This window comes from Hyaena hyaena, unplaced genomic scaffold (genome assembly GCF_003009895.1).
Source record: "Hyaena hyaena isolate Hyena2069 unplaced genomic scaffold, ASM300989v1 scaffold_3, whole genome shotgun sequence".
Lineage (NCBI taxonomy): Eukaryota > Metazoa > Chordata > Mammalia > Carnivora > Hyaenidae > Hyaena > Hyaena hyaena.
The window spans coordinates 1,316,910-1,335,041 of NW_024080635.1; the positions used below are offsets into that span (position 1 = coordinate 1,316,910).

At 46.6% G+C, this 18,132-nt stretch overlaps 1 protein-coding gene and 1 long non-coding RNA gene across 2 annotated transcripts in view; one reads left to right on the forward strand and one right to left on the reverse strand.

The window, feature by feature from the left end:
- The first annotated feature begins 237 nt into the window (after positions 1–237).
- Positions 238–5,169, forward strand: LOC120230632. Its single transcript, XR_005528090.1, has 3 exons — positions 238–514; positions 4,216–4,333; positions 4,849–5,169. It is a non-coding gene; the product is annotated as an uncharacterized LOC120230632 (long non-coding RNA).
- Positions 5,170–6,467: 1,298 nt separating this feature from the next.
- The window catches only part of AZIN2 (antizyme inhibitor 2), a 33,532-nt gene continuing 21,867 nt past the window's right edge, over positions 6,468–18,132 (reverse strand). Inside the window, exons 9-10 of the mRNA XM_039230025.1 lie at positions 9,575–9,789; positions 6,468–6,961 (exon numbers count right to left, since the gene is read on the reverse strand). Of these exons, the coding sequence (XP_039085956.1) occupies positions 6,823–6,961; positions 9,575–9,789 (354 nt within the window). The 3' untranslated portion in view covers positions 6,468–6,822. The remainder of the gene's footprint in view (positions 6,962–9,574; positions 9,790–18,132) is intronic.

Genomic DNA, 18,132 nt, shown 5'->3' on the forward strand with positions numbered 1-18,132 from the left:
CGCTTTCGTCCCGGGCTGACCCCTTTCCGTGAGAGCCCCGCCCGCGGCGAAGGTTTGGTTTCTCATTGGTGGAGGCTGGTAGCAACGTCCGTCTTTCCACCAATGGACTCGCTCTCTCTTCCTTTTGGCGAAGTCAGATCCTCCTCCAAGCCGGCAGAGGGCGCGATAGCCTGGGGCTCGAAGCCTAGGAGGCTCTCTGGCACGGAAGTGACGTCACGCCACCGGACGTCCGCGACCGCCGCGGCTGGAAGCTGTGCGTTCGGTATTCCGTGCAGCCGTGGCGGAAAGGATCGTTTCCGCCCCTGGCAGATGCTCAGTGAGAGAGCCAAGCTCCTGGAGGAAGGGCCTTGCATGTATTCACTCGGCGAGAAACTCTCCCGAGACCAGCGCGCCCCCACACGGCTCGGCGGAGGGACGGCCCCTTTGGAGGCGTTCCTCCGCCTGGGGTCCCCCGAGGCTGGTATCCCAGAAATACCCCCTTTCACAGATGGGGAAAACGAAACCCAGAGAGAGGGTAAGATTACCATCTTCAGCAGATACAACGCAGGACGCCCAGTTAGAGCTGAATTTCAGATAAACAAGTTAACGTTTTTCTGTAAGAACATCCCGAATACTGCACGGGATAATCGTTTACTAAAAAAAAGTGTCCGGCGTTTGTCTGAATTCTGATTTATCTGCCAGTCCTAGGCCAAGGTAAATGGGAGAGCAGAAAGAGCTATTGAGGCACCTTGTATTCCTTCCTTCCTAAGGCTCGCCAGTGTGTCGACCTCAATCTTTCTACATGTAATGCTGAGGTGGCCTGCCGGGTCCCCAGCGTATGCCTGTCAGTGGTCGGCCCTCTGCAGCGTCCAGGCTGCTCTTCCGGAGCTGAGCCAAAGGGGCCAGATGCCCACCCGCCTCCCCCACCCCCCGCCCTCCAAGACTAGTTTATTCAAAAGACACTAAACGCCTACCCTACAGGCACAAACCCAGGCTCCAGTTGACGTTGGCAATTAGGAGAAACTCCTTATCTTTGTGGGGTTAACAGATTCGCAAGAAGAAAAGGAGACAAAAATTACCTTGTGATCAACACAATGATCACTTTAATATGATTAGATAGAGGATACTATGAATGCTTAGAGAAGCCATACCTAACCAAGGCGTAGAGGAGGAGAAAGGGGAGAGATGGCCTAAGCTGAGATGCGAAAGATCCCTTCTTTCAAGAGTTATTTACGGAACAGCTATGTATGAGGCAGAGTTCTAGGCACTGGGGACAGGGCAGTGAACAAAATAAATCTCTGCCTTTAAGAGCCCAATTCCAAATAGACGGTATGGTATGTCAGATGGTGAGCTGTGGAGCAAGGTGGGGGAAGAGGAAGGGTACCAAGCCTTACAAAATGCTGGGGTAGGAATGTTCGTTTTAAAGAGTGGTGGTCAGCAAGGCTTCCCTGAGAAGCTGAAGGAGGGAGGGAAAGATCATGGAGCCGTTTGGGGCCATAAGGAAATGGTGCCTGGCATGTTAGAGGAACAGAAATAAAGGAAATGGTGCATTGTCTCCAATAGGATAACTTCCTAAGGATATTCAGGGATAATCTTGATGTGTTTTGTTTTTGGTTTTTTTGGTTTTTGGTTTTTTTTACCTAAAATAGTGCCGTTAGGATCTGATTCTTATAAAATGTGACTTCACCTAACATGGACAGGGGGCTGCTTTGTATAGGGTATTCAGAAAGTCCTTCCCAAGGTGGTGACATTTAAGGTGACCCTTTAGGGGCGCCTGGGTGGCTCAGTCGGTTAAGCATCCAACTTCGGCCCAGGTCGTGATCTCACAGTTTGTGGGTTCGAACCCCACGTTAGGCTCTGTGCTGACAGCGCAGAGCCTGGAACCTGCTACAGATTCTGTGTCTCCCTCTCTCTCTGACCCTCCTCTGCTCCCACTGTCTCTCTCTCTCTCTCAGAAATAAATACAACTTAAAAAAAAATTAAGGTGACCCTTTAAAATGAGAATGAGTCAGCCCAGGAGAAGCAGAGGGAACAGCAAGGGCAAAGTCCTGGAGGCAGGAAAGGACTCTGTGAATTGAGAGGAACTGAAAAGAGGCCAGTAGGCTGGAGCATGGTGAAAGCAGAGTGGCGTATGAGATGAGATTGGAGAGGCAGGCAGAGATCTCCTCCAATTTTTTATTTTATCGGCATCACAGTGGGAATCCACTGAAGGGCTTTTGGCAGAGGACTGACAAGATCAGATTCAGATTTCGAAAAGATCTGACTGCTAGGAGGCTGTATCAGGTAATTTTGCTGGTTGAATTTACACGGGCTTAGCTGCTCATCCCCCGGTGCCAGGAAGAGGATTTAACATGGAGCAAAGTGTTGAGTGGGAACTCCCATCCTGTTACCTTCCCTGTGGTCCCTCTAGCTGGAATGAGCTGGCCTGGGCAGGTCAGCTTCCAAGGGGAGGGATGACACCCAGAGAGCCGCAGTCTCCCTCCAGCACAGGGGTAGACAGAGATGACAGCTGTGTCCCTTGGACCTCTGGAAGGCTCCCTGGCTGGGCCCTTAGCCAGGCTTTCGGGTGAAGGAAGTGCTTGCTGCCACCAGCCCACCAGGTCTCTTTCCTCTGATCTTTTTGAATATGCTTTCAATTATCTTCTCCAAAGTCCTGTCATGCTTCTGTTCCAGAATCATGTAGGGCTCCCTACTGCCTACAAATTAAGATCAGACTCCTTACTCTCAGTTGGGGTCCTCTTTGACCACATTGCACTGTGAGTTCGTTGAGGACTCATCTCTGCATCCCAGGCGTCTCCTGCAGGGCATGCCCACAGTAAATACTCAAGGAATTACATTTCAGCATCATTTACTGACACCTAATGATATTCCAGGCCCTGAGCTGGGTGCTGTATACCATTTTCTCACTTAATCTTCACAGTAACCCTTTGAGGGCAGTTTGTTTAGCAGCCGCATTTTACAAATGAGGAAGCATTCAGACAGGTCAAATTGTTATGTTCATTCACTTGTCCATTTGACATATACTTTTGTTTAAAATTTTTAATGTTTGTTTTTTAGAGAGAGAGACAGAGCATGAGCAGGGGAGGGGTAGAGAAAGACGGAGACACAGAATCCGAAGCAGGATCCAGGCCCTGAGCTGTCAGCTCAGAGCCAATGTGAGGCTCATACTCACCAACGTGAGATCGTGACCTGAGCCGAAGTCGGAGGCTTACCCGACTGAGCCACCCAGGCGCCCCTGCCATACACTTTTTGAGCACCTAGTTTGTTCTAAGTAATGAAGATCTAGCAGTGACAAAAATAAAATGCTTGCCAAGCTCACATTCCAGAGGGGCTGACAGATGATGCACAGACCAACATGTAACGGAGCGTGTCGAGTGCCGATAGATACTGTGAAGAAGAAGAAAACCAGTTAAGGGAGAAGAGAGAGACTGGAAAGTGCTTTTTCTAAAGAGTCCTCAGAGGAGTTCTTGCCTGGAGGAAACATTTGAGTAGATCCTGAATGGAGTGAGCCCCACAGATAACCCAGAAAGGTCATTTCAGAGAGAGGGGGCAGTAAATGCAAGGCCAACATAGGTGCCGTGTATGGGCTGTTTGATGAATAGAGGGGCCGATATGTCTGGGGAGTAGTGACTAAGGGAGGAAAGGGAGTCAGAGAAGAAGTTGGATGAGGACTTTAAATGTTATTCTTGATGAGATGGGAAATGGCCAGATCCAGGGCTGAGTAGAATGAACAGTGGAGGGGACAGAGGGGCCAGTCCCTGGGTGAGAGGTGGCAGCTTGGTCCGGGAGGCAGGAGCAGATCTACTGGGCTCCCTGAGTGAGTGAGTGAGCTTGGAAGCCCCCAGGAGGAGCCTCGGGAGGTACAGATGGATTGGGGGAAGGTGTTCAGAGAAGGGTGTCTCTTAGAGGAGGCCCCAGCGCAGGCTGGGGTTGGCAGAGGCCACCAGGAAAGCAGCCAGCATGGCCTGCAGTTTCACTGCCAGTGGCTTGCTTAGGGAGGCGCTCAGAGGAGGCAAAAGCCTGTGCAGCCAGGCTCCAGGAGACCCCGGTCAGATTCCCCTGTACGGGCCTGAAGGCCCTCAACATTGTCTCACATTCTCCACGTGTTTAATACTTTTCACAAAAATGGTGGAAATGACAAAAACAACTGAAAAGAAATAACTTTATTATTCTCAAGTCACATCAACTTCTCAGTGTAGCTTTCTCAGAAAAGTAACTTTCACACGTTTCTTGCAGCAGATGGAACATGAAACCTTTGAAAGGCTCCAGTGAGAAATCTGTTCAAACTCCCCGCCAGCTGTGGTCACTTTCAAAGCCACAGAAGCATCTCCCCAGCGAACCTGCCTCATACAAGGTAATGGGCGAGGCCTGGATCTCACTGAAGCCAGCGGTCTGAGCAGACACTCTCTTCCAGCAGAAAAACCTGTTTGCCTTCTCCACCCCTCTCCTCCCCCCTCCACCAAAAAAGCAGGAGCGGGTCCAGGTCTACTTGGGCATCAAAACAGAAGTCTCAGAAATAGCCTCCTAGAAAAGGGCTGAGCCCAGCGTGGTAATGTGTAAAACCTGGTTGTGGATGGATAACCGAGGGGCAATAGAGTGACCCTTTCTGATTGCTCTCTGAATCTCTTGGGTGTCCTGACCTTTCAGCCTATTTAGTGTCAAAGTATCAAAAAGTAGACCCAGCCAGGAAAAGACATCTGTGCTTTGGACAAGCACCCAGTTCACTCAGAACACACTGCCTCATTAGAGGACCTCAGAGCCACACGCAGGACCCAGGACTGGCTGAGATGCTGAGACAGGAGGACGAGATCTGATATTGTGACTTAACAATAATAAATGTATGTTTTGTTCTCATCCCGTTCCTGGCAGAGATCCTAAAAATCTCTGGAATTTCCTAAGTGATGAGAGCAGCAAAGGTGTCTTCTGTTAAATCCTACCCTCAAACTCGGGAGGAGAGGAGGCTGGAGATGGAGTTCAGTCACCAGTGGCCAGTGATCTCATCAGTCCTGCGTAGGTAATGAAGCCTCCATAAAAACCCAAAGGACGGGTTTGGAGAGCCCGCAGGCTGGTGTGCACTGGATGTGCTGGGAGGGAGGTGCGCCCTTTCTCCACACCTTGTCCTGTGCGGCTCTTCTGAGGCTAGTCCTGAGTTATATCCATTCATAATAAACCAGTAACATAGGAAGTAAAGTATTTCCCTGAGTTGTGTGACCCATTCTAGCAAATTAATTGAACTCAAGGAAGAGAGTCATTGGAACCTCCAGTCTATAGCCTGTTGGCCAAAACACAGGTCACAGCCTGGACTTGGTGATTGGTATCTGAAGTGGGGGGAGAGTGGGGAAGTCTTGTAGGACTGAGCCCTTAACCTGTGGGATCTGAAGTGACCTCTAGGCAGATTGTGTCAGAATTGAGTTGAACTGTGGGATACCCAGCTGGCGTCAGAGAATTGCTTGGCGGTGTAGGGGGGAAAACCACATATGAGGCTTACCCAGAGAGAAGCTCAAGTGAAGGTATAAAAACAGTCCTAACGATATGTCCGGAATGGGCAAATCCATCGGGATGGAAAGTAGATTAGTGATTGCCCAGACTGGAGAAGGGGAAAATGAGGAGTGAATGCTAATGGGCACATTACCTTTTTGAGGTAATGAACATGTTCTGGGATTGGACAGTAGTGATGGCTGTACAAACTCTGTGAATATGCTAAGAACCACTGAATTCTGCGCTTTGAAAGGGTGGATTTTAAGGCACGTCAATTACATTTTAATGTTTTTCAATTGCAGAAGAAAAATCTTTTGAGTACCATGTAGCAGCTAGGGGGACTCTAAATCTGAACTCCTTTGCTAAGCACCTCACACACCCCAGGTGCATAGCCTCGGACCCCAGCAGTGTGAAGGAGGCTTTATCCTGATGATAGACTTCCAGCTGAGAAGACATCACTTCGGGGCCTTTGGCACTGGATGTGGCAATGCCCTGGGGCCGCCCTGTTATGACACTTACTGCCTGAGTGAGTGAAACCAGCCACGGTGTATTTGTATTACTCTTACTGCCTTGCAGACCTGCAAGGAGCCTAAGGGTGTGGGCCTCCTCAGGACCTCTCAGACCCCCATCTCTGTGCTCTTTATCTTTGGTATGTATTTCCAAAGCCGTGTTAGATACTCAGTTGCCCCTGTGTTGGGCCAGGCCTTAGATGGGCGTTAGGTTCACATAGAGGCCCCTCACCAGTCAGGAGCCACAGCTCCAGGGCTGAAGGGTGGCAGGCAGCTCTGACCCCTACCTCAACCCCTAACAGCTCACTCCTCCTCATGACGCCAGGCATGGCAGCCTATGCAGAGGAAAGAAATGAGTCAGAGAAGCTGGGTACCCATGGGAGAGGCTGCAGCCAGGTCAGGACTGAAGCAGAGGGCATGGGGTCATCAGTGTAGGGTGACCTAGCCCCGGCTGCTTTGTGAATTGAACTGCTAAATTCCACTGAAGTATTAAAAAAAAAAAAAAAAAAACACCTAAATATTTATTTGCTTCATATTTACAAAGGTGGTAAGGAGACCAAGGGAGACCCCAAGAACACCCCCACACCTGGCTGACCAGGCCCCTTGCGCTGCAGAGGAGGCAGACACAGCTGGAAGGGACAGGATTTATGTTGCATACTTGAACTACAGCGAGTGTAAGACTGGTCCTATTTACAGGGCAGAAACACTACAGGTGGGGCATGGGGGGCAGCAGAGTGAGCACCAGAGTCCTGGCCAGAGGGTGCCCAGCTTGCCGCCTTCCCCAAGTCTCCCAGAGGCATCTCTGCGGCCCCGCTGGAGATCTCCGGGGGTGGGAGTAGGGGGGAACGGGGTCCGCTCACATGATGCTCGCCGGGGTGAGGACGGGGCGCACGCACAAGGTGTCTGTGATCTCCCAGCCACAGGACAGAGGCTTGCACCTGCCCTCGGTGTCCTCGTCCTGTTCTTCAGGCAGCAGCTGCCCTCGAAGTGCTTCCCTGCAGGAAGAGAGGGGCATGGGAGGCAGCCTGCAGGGGCCCCACAGGCCAGGGGCTCCCGAAGGCCCCTGCACCGGAAGACCCAGCCCCCTCGGTATAGGGTTCCCACCTGGGCCCCAGCGTCCAGCCTAGGGCAGGAGTGGGGCAGGGCTGCTGAAGTCTCCCCTACCGCTCTCTTCTCCCCTGCGGTCCACCTCCACAGCAGGGGGAAAGGAACCCATATTTATTGAGCACTTATTATGTGCCAGACATTGTGCCGGGCACTTTACTTACAGTATCTAATTGTATCCTCCCATAAGGGCAGCACTATTATCCCCATTTTACTAGTAAGGAAGTTGAGACCCAGAGAGAAGTGACCTGCACAAGGCCACATCCTTAGAAGGTGGTAGAACTAGGATTCAACCCAACTCTCTCAGTCTAAATCCCACAGTCTTTATAGCCCAGGCCTAGAACTTTAACAAAATCATCTCCTGCCCCTCTCAAAAGCCCTGCACACCTGCCTACCCAGGTTGATAAATGGCTTTACCATCTGACCAGCTGCTCAGCCACAGTTGGGAATCTTGTTCTCGCGCCCAGTCCGTCCCTGCTGAACCCAGCTCCAGAACCCCCTCGTGGGCACCCACCTCCCTCCATTCCCAGTGCCACCACCATCTCTAGCCAGGGCTACACAGCCGCCCTGCTCTGCTCCTGCCGCCACGCAATTCTGGCCCAAGTTCATCTTTCCAGGAGGCAAATTCCTGTCCTTGAGTCGTCATCAGCTTCTGTTTGCTCTCAGACCCTGCCCCGCCCTGCCTCCCCCCTGAACGGAGGGCCTCCCTCTTTGCTGATGTGTGCAGCTGGTGATCAGGCTGTTCCCTTCTGGTGGGAGGCTCCCCAGGCCAAATCAGATTCAAATCAGAATCAGAATCAAAACAGATTCGTCCAGTTTCTTGAAAAGCATCAGTGGCTCTCTACTGCCTTCAAGATCAAGTTGAACCTAGACCTGCAAGGTCCTTCTCCATCCAGTCTTCCGCACAGGCCACTCCAGTCAGGCACAACTTCTTGCAGTTCTGTGAGTGGACTGGACTCACGCCCCCGTATGTCTCTGCCCAGTCTGCTCCCCGTCAGCTTTCCTGTGCCAGGCTACCTCCCCCACACCCGTCAGCCTTACCACCCCTCCCCAGTCTGCCGTCTCTCACTCCCCAGTGACCTTTCTGCCCTCCGCGCCGGTGTCCGCGTGTGCAGGTCACCGTGCTGTCTAGGGTGCTCTTCTCCCTCAAGGACCCAGCACAGAGCCAGGCTTGAAAGCAGGATGTTTTGCTGGGACTCCTTGGATACAGGGAATTTTTCGGCATGGCCATTTTAATACATCAAAATTTTTTATTTCTAATAATAAATAAACTGCCTCCTGCTGCCTCCTCTGTCTGTGTTTGGCCAAGATGGAGCTGGGATGGGAGGAGGAGGCCTGTGTCATAGATTTTTTAACTTTGTTTCAGGCCTTGTCACAATGGCTGCATCAGCCCAACCTTTGCCCCTGCGGGGAGGAGGAGGTACCACCAAGGACTATTGACTGGGTGAAGGGAATGTGACTTTGGTGCTGCGCCCCTTCAGGCGGGGTTGCTACACTGTTGGTGTGGGGGCGGGGGGGTGCGTGTAGCATCCTCAAGCATCGGGGCGTCCCCCAGGACGTAGGTGGCACTCACTCCTGAGGCCCAGCATGGAAGTCCCCGCACTGCTCCTGCCTCCCCTGGCATCTCCCAGCCCCAAAAGGGGGCTCTTCGCCTCTGACCCAAACTCTCTGTGATAGCACGGCTCCCAGAGTTCTGTGCCGGTGAGGACATAATCATATGATGCCGGACCTAAGGCCCGGCAGAAAGGCTCAACACACGTGACTTCTGTCTGCCTTGTGCCCCTCTTGCCTCACTGGATCCCAGCGCTGGCCCAGAGAGGTAAGCAGGGCTAGTGCTGTGTGCATTTCCTGTGGAGGCTCGGCCAGCAGGCAAGTCTTTCCCGGGCCACAGGGCAGCCACCCAACGGGTCTGCTCAGTCCACATCTATCCTTGTCCCCCCAGTAGCCAGACTGGTCTTTCTAAAATCCAAACCAGACCACGTCACCCCCCTGCTTCAAATCAGTCCATGCGTTGCATTGCTCAAAACCCTTCACTCAGCCTTCAAGGCCCTTCCCAGATGCAACCCTGCTTCCTCTCCAGTCACAACCAACCTCATTTTCTAGAAGGCAGCATACTTACTCCCCGTTCCTTCTGCCTGGAGCCCCCTGCTGCCTCCTGCTGGCTACCTCCCCTTCACCTACCATCTTCTTTCCTTGGGGAAGTCTGTCTGGGCACCAGGAAGGATTCTCAGGTTCCACAGCCCACTCTCGCCCCCCAGGATTCTGAGGAGTGCCTGTCTGCCTGTCTGTGTCTCTCACAGGGTGCTGAGCTCCTCAGGGGGAGCTCCGTCTCATTCATGGCCATGGCCAGGTGCCAAGCGCAGGCCTCACTTGAATCAGCAGCCAAGGGCTACTTGTCAAGCTGGATTACATGGAAGCCGGTCTCAATTCTCAGATTTCCCTGGTTTCCTACCTGCTCCCTTCTCCTCCCCAGCCCCCTCCTCAGCAGGGCCCCGCCCTCTTACCAGGCCACCCGGGACATGGCGTACGTGACTCGGCAGGTCTGGGCCCCCTCAAAGAGGGAACCCATGCCCACAGTGTAGGCGCCCATGTTCTCAAAGACCAGCCAGTCCCCTACGTGTAGTTGCGGCAGCCACAGGCCCTCAGCTATGCAGTCACAGCCATCGACCACAGGGCCCCACAGGCTGCTGCTGTACAGGGGCTGCTCCGTGGATGGTTTCTGCAGGAGACAGGGGTAGTCACATTGAGTGCGGCCTTAGCAGTCCTCCCTCAGAAGCTTCCCATGGCTCCCATAACCAGTACGATGAAGACTGGATGGGCATTTAAGGCCCTCCAACATTTCTGCATTCATTGCTTTATACATTCTGAAGCCACAATGCCCGCTCTTAAAGCCAGGCAATGCTTACTAGCTGTGTGACCTGGGGCAGAGTACTTAATCCCTCTGTGCCTCAGTTTTCTCATTTGTAAAATGGGAATAATCGTAGTACCTATCTCCTAGGGTTACTGAAAGGATAAATTAGTATATAGAGGGCATTTAGAACAGTGTCTGGCATGTGACAAGGGCCCAGTAAGATAGCGCTGTCATTATTGTTGTTATTGTTACCACCTCCCTGCTTCAAGTCTTCACTTGGCATGTCTGCCGCTTTCCAAACCCCAGGTGTGTCCACACCTCGGCAGCCCTTCCCCCTTCCTCAAATCCACTGTGGCCTTTGGGCCCAGCCCTGGGGCTCCCTTTTCTGTGAAGGCCTCCCAGTTGCTCTCATTCTGTGCTAGGCCCCATCCTAGAAGCGAGAAGTACATAGGTGAGTATGACCCACCTTCCCTTGAGTTCTGTCAGAGGAGGAAGATGGGCCTCCAGCGGATAATCACAGGGTGACCTGGCAGAGGTCACAGAGGACCCCATGGGGTAGACAAAAATTCCTCCCATTTCAGGAAAACTGAGGCTCTGAGAGATTGAGTGCCTTGCCCAAAGACACAACTACCAGTTACATAAAATGATTTTTTGTTTCCTTAAATGACTGAAAAATCCAGAAAAGAACCCTGTAACACAGACCATTTGCCGACAACCAGTGCGATTGGTCACAGTGTGGGACCCTGCTGGGCAGGTCCTAGAGGAGGAGTCATGACTGGAAGATGGACATGAACAAACCCTGACCGCCCCTTAGTGCCCTTGGCCACCCCGCTGTGTTCACAGGCTCCAGTGATTCCAGCTGCCCTGGGCTCCCAGGGAAACCCTGTTTCCCTTCCTGCAGCCCCAGCCCTCCCCATGCTGTTCCCTGAGGCCCCGACCCCCTCAATTCCTAATTTTTCTTCAGATCTCAGCCATAACAGCTTCATGAAAGTCTTTCCTAAAGCTCCATGCTCCACCCACAAGCTTTGCCTTCATAGCATTTGTCAAAATTTAGAATTAGGTATTTGTGAAACATATCTGCTCAGGCCTGTCTTCCCTGTCAGACTCTAAGTTCGGTGACCCCAGAGATCACGAATGAGCACCTTGTTCACCCCCCATCTCCCCCACACTTAGCACTCTGGCATATAGTAATAGTAGGTGCTTTTATGAATGAATAGCAAATATGAGTGGTGAGAAAGGGATGGAAGGAAGGAAGGAAGGAAGGAAGGAAGGAAGGAAGGAAGGAAGGAAGGGAGGAGAGAGAGAGAGAAAGAGAGAGAGAGAAAGGAAGGGAGGGAGGGAGGAATAGAAGGCATCCAAAGAGTCTAGAAGGAGCTAGTAGAGAATACCAATAGAGGAAAAAGAAAAGGTGCTTCAATACCTTAACCTGCAGCAGGAATGTATAAAATTGAGAAAGAAAAGCCATAGATTCCATAGGCAGAAATAATATTCATGTATATAAGAAGTTAATTAATAAGTTACTAGTCTCATTAATAAAAACATGCACATATTAAGGTCAGGAATTCCAACTATCCTAGATTCATTAATTGGTTAATTCAGCAAATACTTATGGAGCACCTATATGTGCCAGGCTCTGATCTAGGGACTGGGAAGTTCATTCTAAAAAAGGGAGACAAATACATCCTTGTTCATATAACTTAACATTCTTGTTTATGAGCCTTTTGTTAATAAGTAAAATTGATCTCAAGTGCTCTGAATTATTTCCCTTAGCTCCACTTCTTAAAAAACATTAAGCTAATTTCTAAAGCTTTTTGAGGAAAATTCTATATATGGATCTATAAGGATCCTGAGAAAAGAGGCTCCAAAGGTTCTCTCACAATAAAATAAAAAGAAAAGACACCCTTGCATTATAATGAGTTCTCTTCTTATTAGTGGCATAAATAAAAAATTAGTGGGAAAAAATGTTAACTTTGCAGGGAATAATGCAAAGCTATCCTTTTGCCATTTAAAGCCATTGTTTAGGGGTGTCTGGGTGGCTCAGTCATTTGAGCGTCCGACTCTTGGATTAAGCTCAGGTCATGATCTCATGGTTTGTGAGTTCAAGCTCCCTGTCAGGCTCTGAGCTATCAGTGCAGTCCAAGAGCCTGCTTGGAATTCTCTCTCCCTCTCTGGCCCTACCCAACTTGTGCTTGCTTGCTTTCCCTCTCTCAAAATAAATAACGTAAAAAAAAAAAAAAAAAAAAAAAAGCATTTAAAGCCTTTTTTTAAGAAAAAGGGAAACAAAGAATGTGCAAAATGAATATTCCAAAAGCATGTGGCAACAGACTTGTTAAGTCTTGGCTCTTTTTATGAGTCTGGAAACTGAGTGGAAATGGACAAGCACCTGTAAAAATATTAACTGTCCCATCTGCTAGCAGGTCCCTCTCTGTGAGAGAGGGCAGAGCATGCCCACCACTACGTCACACCTCATCTGAGAAGCAGTTGCAATTCCCATTTTACAGATGAGAAGAGTCAGGGAGTTGGAAGTGACCTGTTCCAGGTTCCGAGGGATGTTAGTAGCAGAACTCCGAATGGTCCCAGACAAGGGGCTTCCTAGCTGTACCAATGGGCTGCCTTCCTCAAAGAGGCCTAGTAAGTGACTGGATCCACAGAAGAAACAAGATCAAACATTTAAAATGTTTAATGGCCCTGATGGAGTCCTTAAATAATTTCCCAACTTTTAAAGAATAAGTCAACAATCCCTGTTCTACGTAAAGTACACAAAAATATTTTAAAAGGAAAAAAATGGAATGAACAAGAGAAGCACACAAAATGGCAGGGGTGGGGGACAGAACAAAAACCTATGGTCACAATTTAACTTATGAACATACAGGAAAATCTGAAATGAAACTGTAACTAACCAAATCGGTCCTCATAGTCACAGAGTCACCTTCAGTGACTTCCTTCAGTATGTAACAAGATAGATAATCTACCTCTGTTGGAAAGGCAGGGACAATATGTGCAAGGCGAACACTGACTCCATCATGATATGGAGATCTACAATTGAAATCTAACTTTCCTAGTGCATGTCAGTATGGCATCCCATAGCCTATACCATCTATTCTTGATTAAAACTACAGACAAAACAAAATCAAGCCCCACAATGCAGAGAAACTATTTAAAATAACGAGGCAACACTTACTTAATGGAAATACATTAGAATGGCCTCATTTTAGAACCAGAAGCGGCCTTAGTAATTAAGTTCAGCCCTTCATTTTCCAGATGAAGAAAACCAGAGAAACAGGCTGAGAGAGATTAAAGTCACTTGCCTAAAGTTACTCAGCTAGTAAAGTCAGGACTCAAATCCATGTCTTCTGACCCCCAAGCCTGAAGCTTTCTGTCACCATTCCTATCTTATATATCATGAGAAACGTTGGCAATAGCTATTGGGGAAAAATATTTTTTTAAAGGTATAATATACAGAAAATGAAAAAAATAATATATCACATTGCAGATAACATGTTTGCCTACCTGGAAGATCCAAAGGGAAGGAGGTAGTTATTAGAGGAAATGAAGGAGTCTCTGCATGCAAACCATTATCTCAGCTCAAAAACACAGGGAAATGTTTTCACTCACAACAGTAATGAAAGCATTACGTTATTAAATTCTTGGATGTACTTGGGCCACAATAATTTATTCAAAGAAAATAATAAAACCTTAATGAGAGAGATGAAATACAAGAGCTCTACACTCTCCTAACTGGAAAAACTTAATAAAGCAAAAAAGAGAATTCTTCCCAATTTAATAAATAGACTAAGTAGACTACTACTAATTAAAATCCTCAAGATATTTTTCTGAATGTTAGACATGGCATGATAAAAGAATAAATGTGAGCCTATCAAAGAATACAAATAAGCAATAATGATAGACTCCATTTTGTTAAATATTTAATTCCTACAAAAGAATATTTATACCGTGTATAAGATATAAAGAATAATAATAAAATGAGCATCTGTGTATCCACCACCAGCTAAATAAATATAAAATTTCTAATATCTTTGAACTCCCGTGTGGCCTACCCAGTGACAGGCCACTCCCTCACCCCTCCAGAGGTAACCATTATCCTGAATTTTGTTTTCATTATTCTCTTGCTTTGTTTTCCACAGGCATCATATTTAGTTTTGTACACTTTTGAAATTTATGTAAATGAAATTATAGAGTATAATCTCTCAACTTGCTTTTTTGTTGTTGAAATTTACACTCCCAAGATTCATTCAAGTGATATATATAGCCATAATTCACAATATGCTGCATAGAATTCATTATATGGAATACACTGTAATTTATTTATCTATTACCCTGCCAACAAACGTTAATGTTGTTTTATGCTGTAAGAATTGCTCCTGTGAACATTCTTATATATCTTCTCAAATACACGTGGGAACTTGTTGGAAGATAGGGTATATGCAATTCTAACTTCACCTGAGTAATGTTTGTTGCCCAAAGTAGAAATACCACCTCCTACCTGTCGGTGTCTAAGAGATCCAACTACTCCACACCCTCACCAGCTTTTGATGTTGTCATGCTTTTGATATTTTTCTAATCTAGTCAGTAGAAAATGGTGTCTCCTTCTCATTTGTATTTCCTTGATTACCAAGGCAGTAGAGCACTTTTTCATTTTCTATTTGGATTTCCTCTTCTGTGAACTGCCTGTTAAAGTCTATTTCTATTGCTTTCTATTTTGTATTGCTTTTCTTATTTTCTTAAGATTCTTATATAAGAATCCAACATATATTCTGTCTACTAATCCCTTATCAGTTTATGTATGTGTTTCCATATTTTCTTACAGTGTGTGATTGCCTCTTTCCTTTTGCTAACAGATGAACAGAAGCTCTTCATTTTAATGTAGACAAACATCAGTCTCTTCCTTTTTGGTTTTTAAAGATGTTTCAGGGGTGTCTGGGTAGCTCAGTTAGTTAAGCGGCCAACTTTGGCTCAGGTCATGATCTTGCACAGTTTGTGAGTTCGAGCCCTGTGTCGGGCTCTGGGCTGACAGCTTTGAGCCTAGAGCCTGCTTCAAATTCTGTGTGTGTGTCTCTCTCTCTGCCCTCCCCTGCTCACACTCTGTCTCTCTGTCTCTCAAAAATAAATAAATGTTAAGAAAATTTTTTTAAAAGATTTTTCATTGTTCTTCCCTGTTTCAAGGTCAAACAGATACTCTTTTGTATTGATACGTGGGGGCGCCTGGGTGGCTCAGTCGATTGAGCGTCCGACTTCAGCTCAGGTCATGATCTCGCAGTCTGTGGATTTGAGCCCTGTGTCAGGCTCTGTGCTGGCAGCTAGCTCAGAGCCTGGAGGCTGCTTCGGAATCTGTGTCTCCCTCTCTCTCTGACTCTCCCCTGTTCACGCTGTCTCTCTCTCTCTCTCAGAAATAAATAAAACATTAAAAATATTTTTTATATTGATATCTGGGATTTATATTCACATGTGCTGTGAGATAGGGATTCAATTTCATTTTTTGCATGTGGACAATCAAGTGTCACATAGTAAACAATCCCCAGTGATCTGCTTTGCAAGCCCTGTCAAAAATGAAGTTTCAAAAAATCAAGTTTCTAGATATATATGAGTCTTTCCCATAGCTCTCAACTATGTTTTTTTGTCTAATTTTTTTATGCTGGTGTCCAAACTAAATCATTTTAATTATCATCAGTGTGGGTAATTATGTTGTCTAGTTATCTAGATATTATATATTTATATTATATCCATTATCCATCATATTACCTATTTTTATTATTTTATAGTATTGCTAAACATTTACATTTTAACATGCATGTCTAACTTACAGTCTAAAATTAATCAATATCTTCCTCTCAGTTAAAAACCTTAGAACACCACCTTGGTCACTTTACCTCTCTACCTACATTCTCTTGTTGTCCAGTGTTTTATTTGATCTTATTTGCGGCAGAGGCTGCTAATTGCCTACACCAGCAATGCAACCCTCAATTTTGCTAGGAACATGACCACCTAGAATAAAGACCATATTTGTTAACTTTCCTTGCAGGTAGTTAGGGCCATTGGACGAACATCTTAGCCCTGTGGCTATGGGATAAAAACATATGTTAAGTGGCTACTTTTAGGAAGTTTCCTTAAAAGACAACCAGCATATGGGCTCCACCTCTTCCTTCCTGTAATGGCTGGCATTTCATTTTGAACCTACCAAGATGAGGATAACACCTAGAAATAGGTACAACTGTCAGCAATATGGTTCCACATGACTATAAAACCACTATACCAGTTCAGAATTGCCTTCTTTCAGACATTTACATGAGCAAATTAAGCCTCAATATTTCATTCAAGTCATATAATTTGGGATCTGCTACTCACAGCTGAACCTAATCATACCTGAAACCTGTATTTAACCCCACAAATTAAATGTTATCATTGGGGTGGTGGTGACAGTCAGTGATCCTTTGGATACACCCACATATTTAGCTATCTTTGGTCACCATTCCTTCTTGTAACTCAGACCATCCATCTGGAATCATTTTCCCTATGCCCGAAATATATCCTTTAGAACTTCTGTTATTGAAGGTCTGTCTCTCAGTATTTGCTTTGTCTGAAAATGCCTACATTTCATGATCATTCTTGAAAAACAATTTTGCTGGATACAAAATTCTAGGTTGATTCATTAAGGCTGCTATTCCAGAATCTCCTACCTTCCATTGTTACGGGAGAAAAATAAGCTGTAAGTCTGTCATTCTTCTACAGGTAGTCTTCTGTCTGTCTCAATTCTCTCACTAGTTTTAAGATCTTCTCTTTGTCTGCGGTATTCAGTTTCACTAATGTTTGGGGTTTTTTTTGTTTGTTTGTTTGTTTGAGTTTCTAAATCTGAAGATAGGTCTTCCTCTCTCCCATTCTACTGACTCTCTGCCAGTTACTAACTGTTTGTCTCTCAGCCCCCCATCCACCCCTCTTTGCCTTGCTTTGTGGTACTAGAGCTGAATGCTGTAGACATTCCTTCTTTGCCAGGTAGCTCTAAGTTTGGCTTTGTCAACAGAGGTTGCTGGAAAGATACTGCAAGGACAGATCGGGAAGAAAAGACTTTCCCTCTTTTAGCATGCTGTTTTATTTGTGGCCCCCCTATGGCTCAGCATATGAGGGTCTGGTAGTCCTCACCTCAGTGGCCCTCACAGTTCAACCTTGGCCCACACCTTCCAGCAAGCTTCCCCTCCACTCAGCAACAGGCTGCTCCTATGATTCAGTTGTGGTGGGCACCCTCTGACAAGTTTCTTTGCCACTGGCAGCCTGCATGTCTCTGTTATAGTCACAGCCTTTCTTCAAAGGTTTCAACCTCACCCGTGGAAAGAGAGGCCCTCCTCTGAGTTTCTTCCTTCTTCATACTCTCTTACCAGTGGTAGTAACTGCTTTTGCCCCTTTTAGTAATTAACCATCTTTAAAGTTGACAATTCTTTATACTAAAATTTCTCTGTTCAAATGACTAGTGTGGTTTCTGTATTCTCATGCAATCTCTTCCTGAAACTATGATTAGATATTATGCCTTCTCACTCTGCCACTTCCAGTGCCTTTCTTATTTTCTGTCTCCCTGTCTTTGTGCTACATTGGCATAGTTTCTTTAGCTCTGTCTTCCCATTCTCTAATTCTCTCTTCAGCTATCTCTAATAGTTTTGCTTACTCTGTGCACTGTTACAGTTTTCATATTTTTCATTTTTAGAAGTTCTATTTAATCCTTTTAAAATCTGTTAGATCATATTTTTATATTTGCTTATTCTCTGGTCACATTTTCAATTTCTTATTTCTTTAAACATTGTAAATATTTTGTTTTATCTTTAACATCTGATTATTCTAATACATGAAATAATTGCAGGACTGATTCTGCTTTCTGTTACTTCGGCTGGTACTTGTGAGAATTCTTAGAAGCCTAGGCTGAATATTTCTACTGCAGAGAGGATGTGTTTGCTTCTGCAAGATAAAATAAAGTCTAGCCTTGAGGTTTATCAGACAACACAGTTAATATGAATTTGGGCAACAAACCCAGGAAAAGGCGGCTTATGGCTATAAATTCAAAATTTTGTGCCCTCTTCCAACCACTACTAATATCAAAAAGACATGGGTTTTTTTGTATTTTATTTTTTGTTTTCGCTGGCCTCCTCTGTGGGACAGATGTTTTTCTGTTTACCCTTACACTGATGATGATGTACTTTTGGGGGGTCC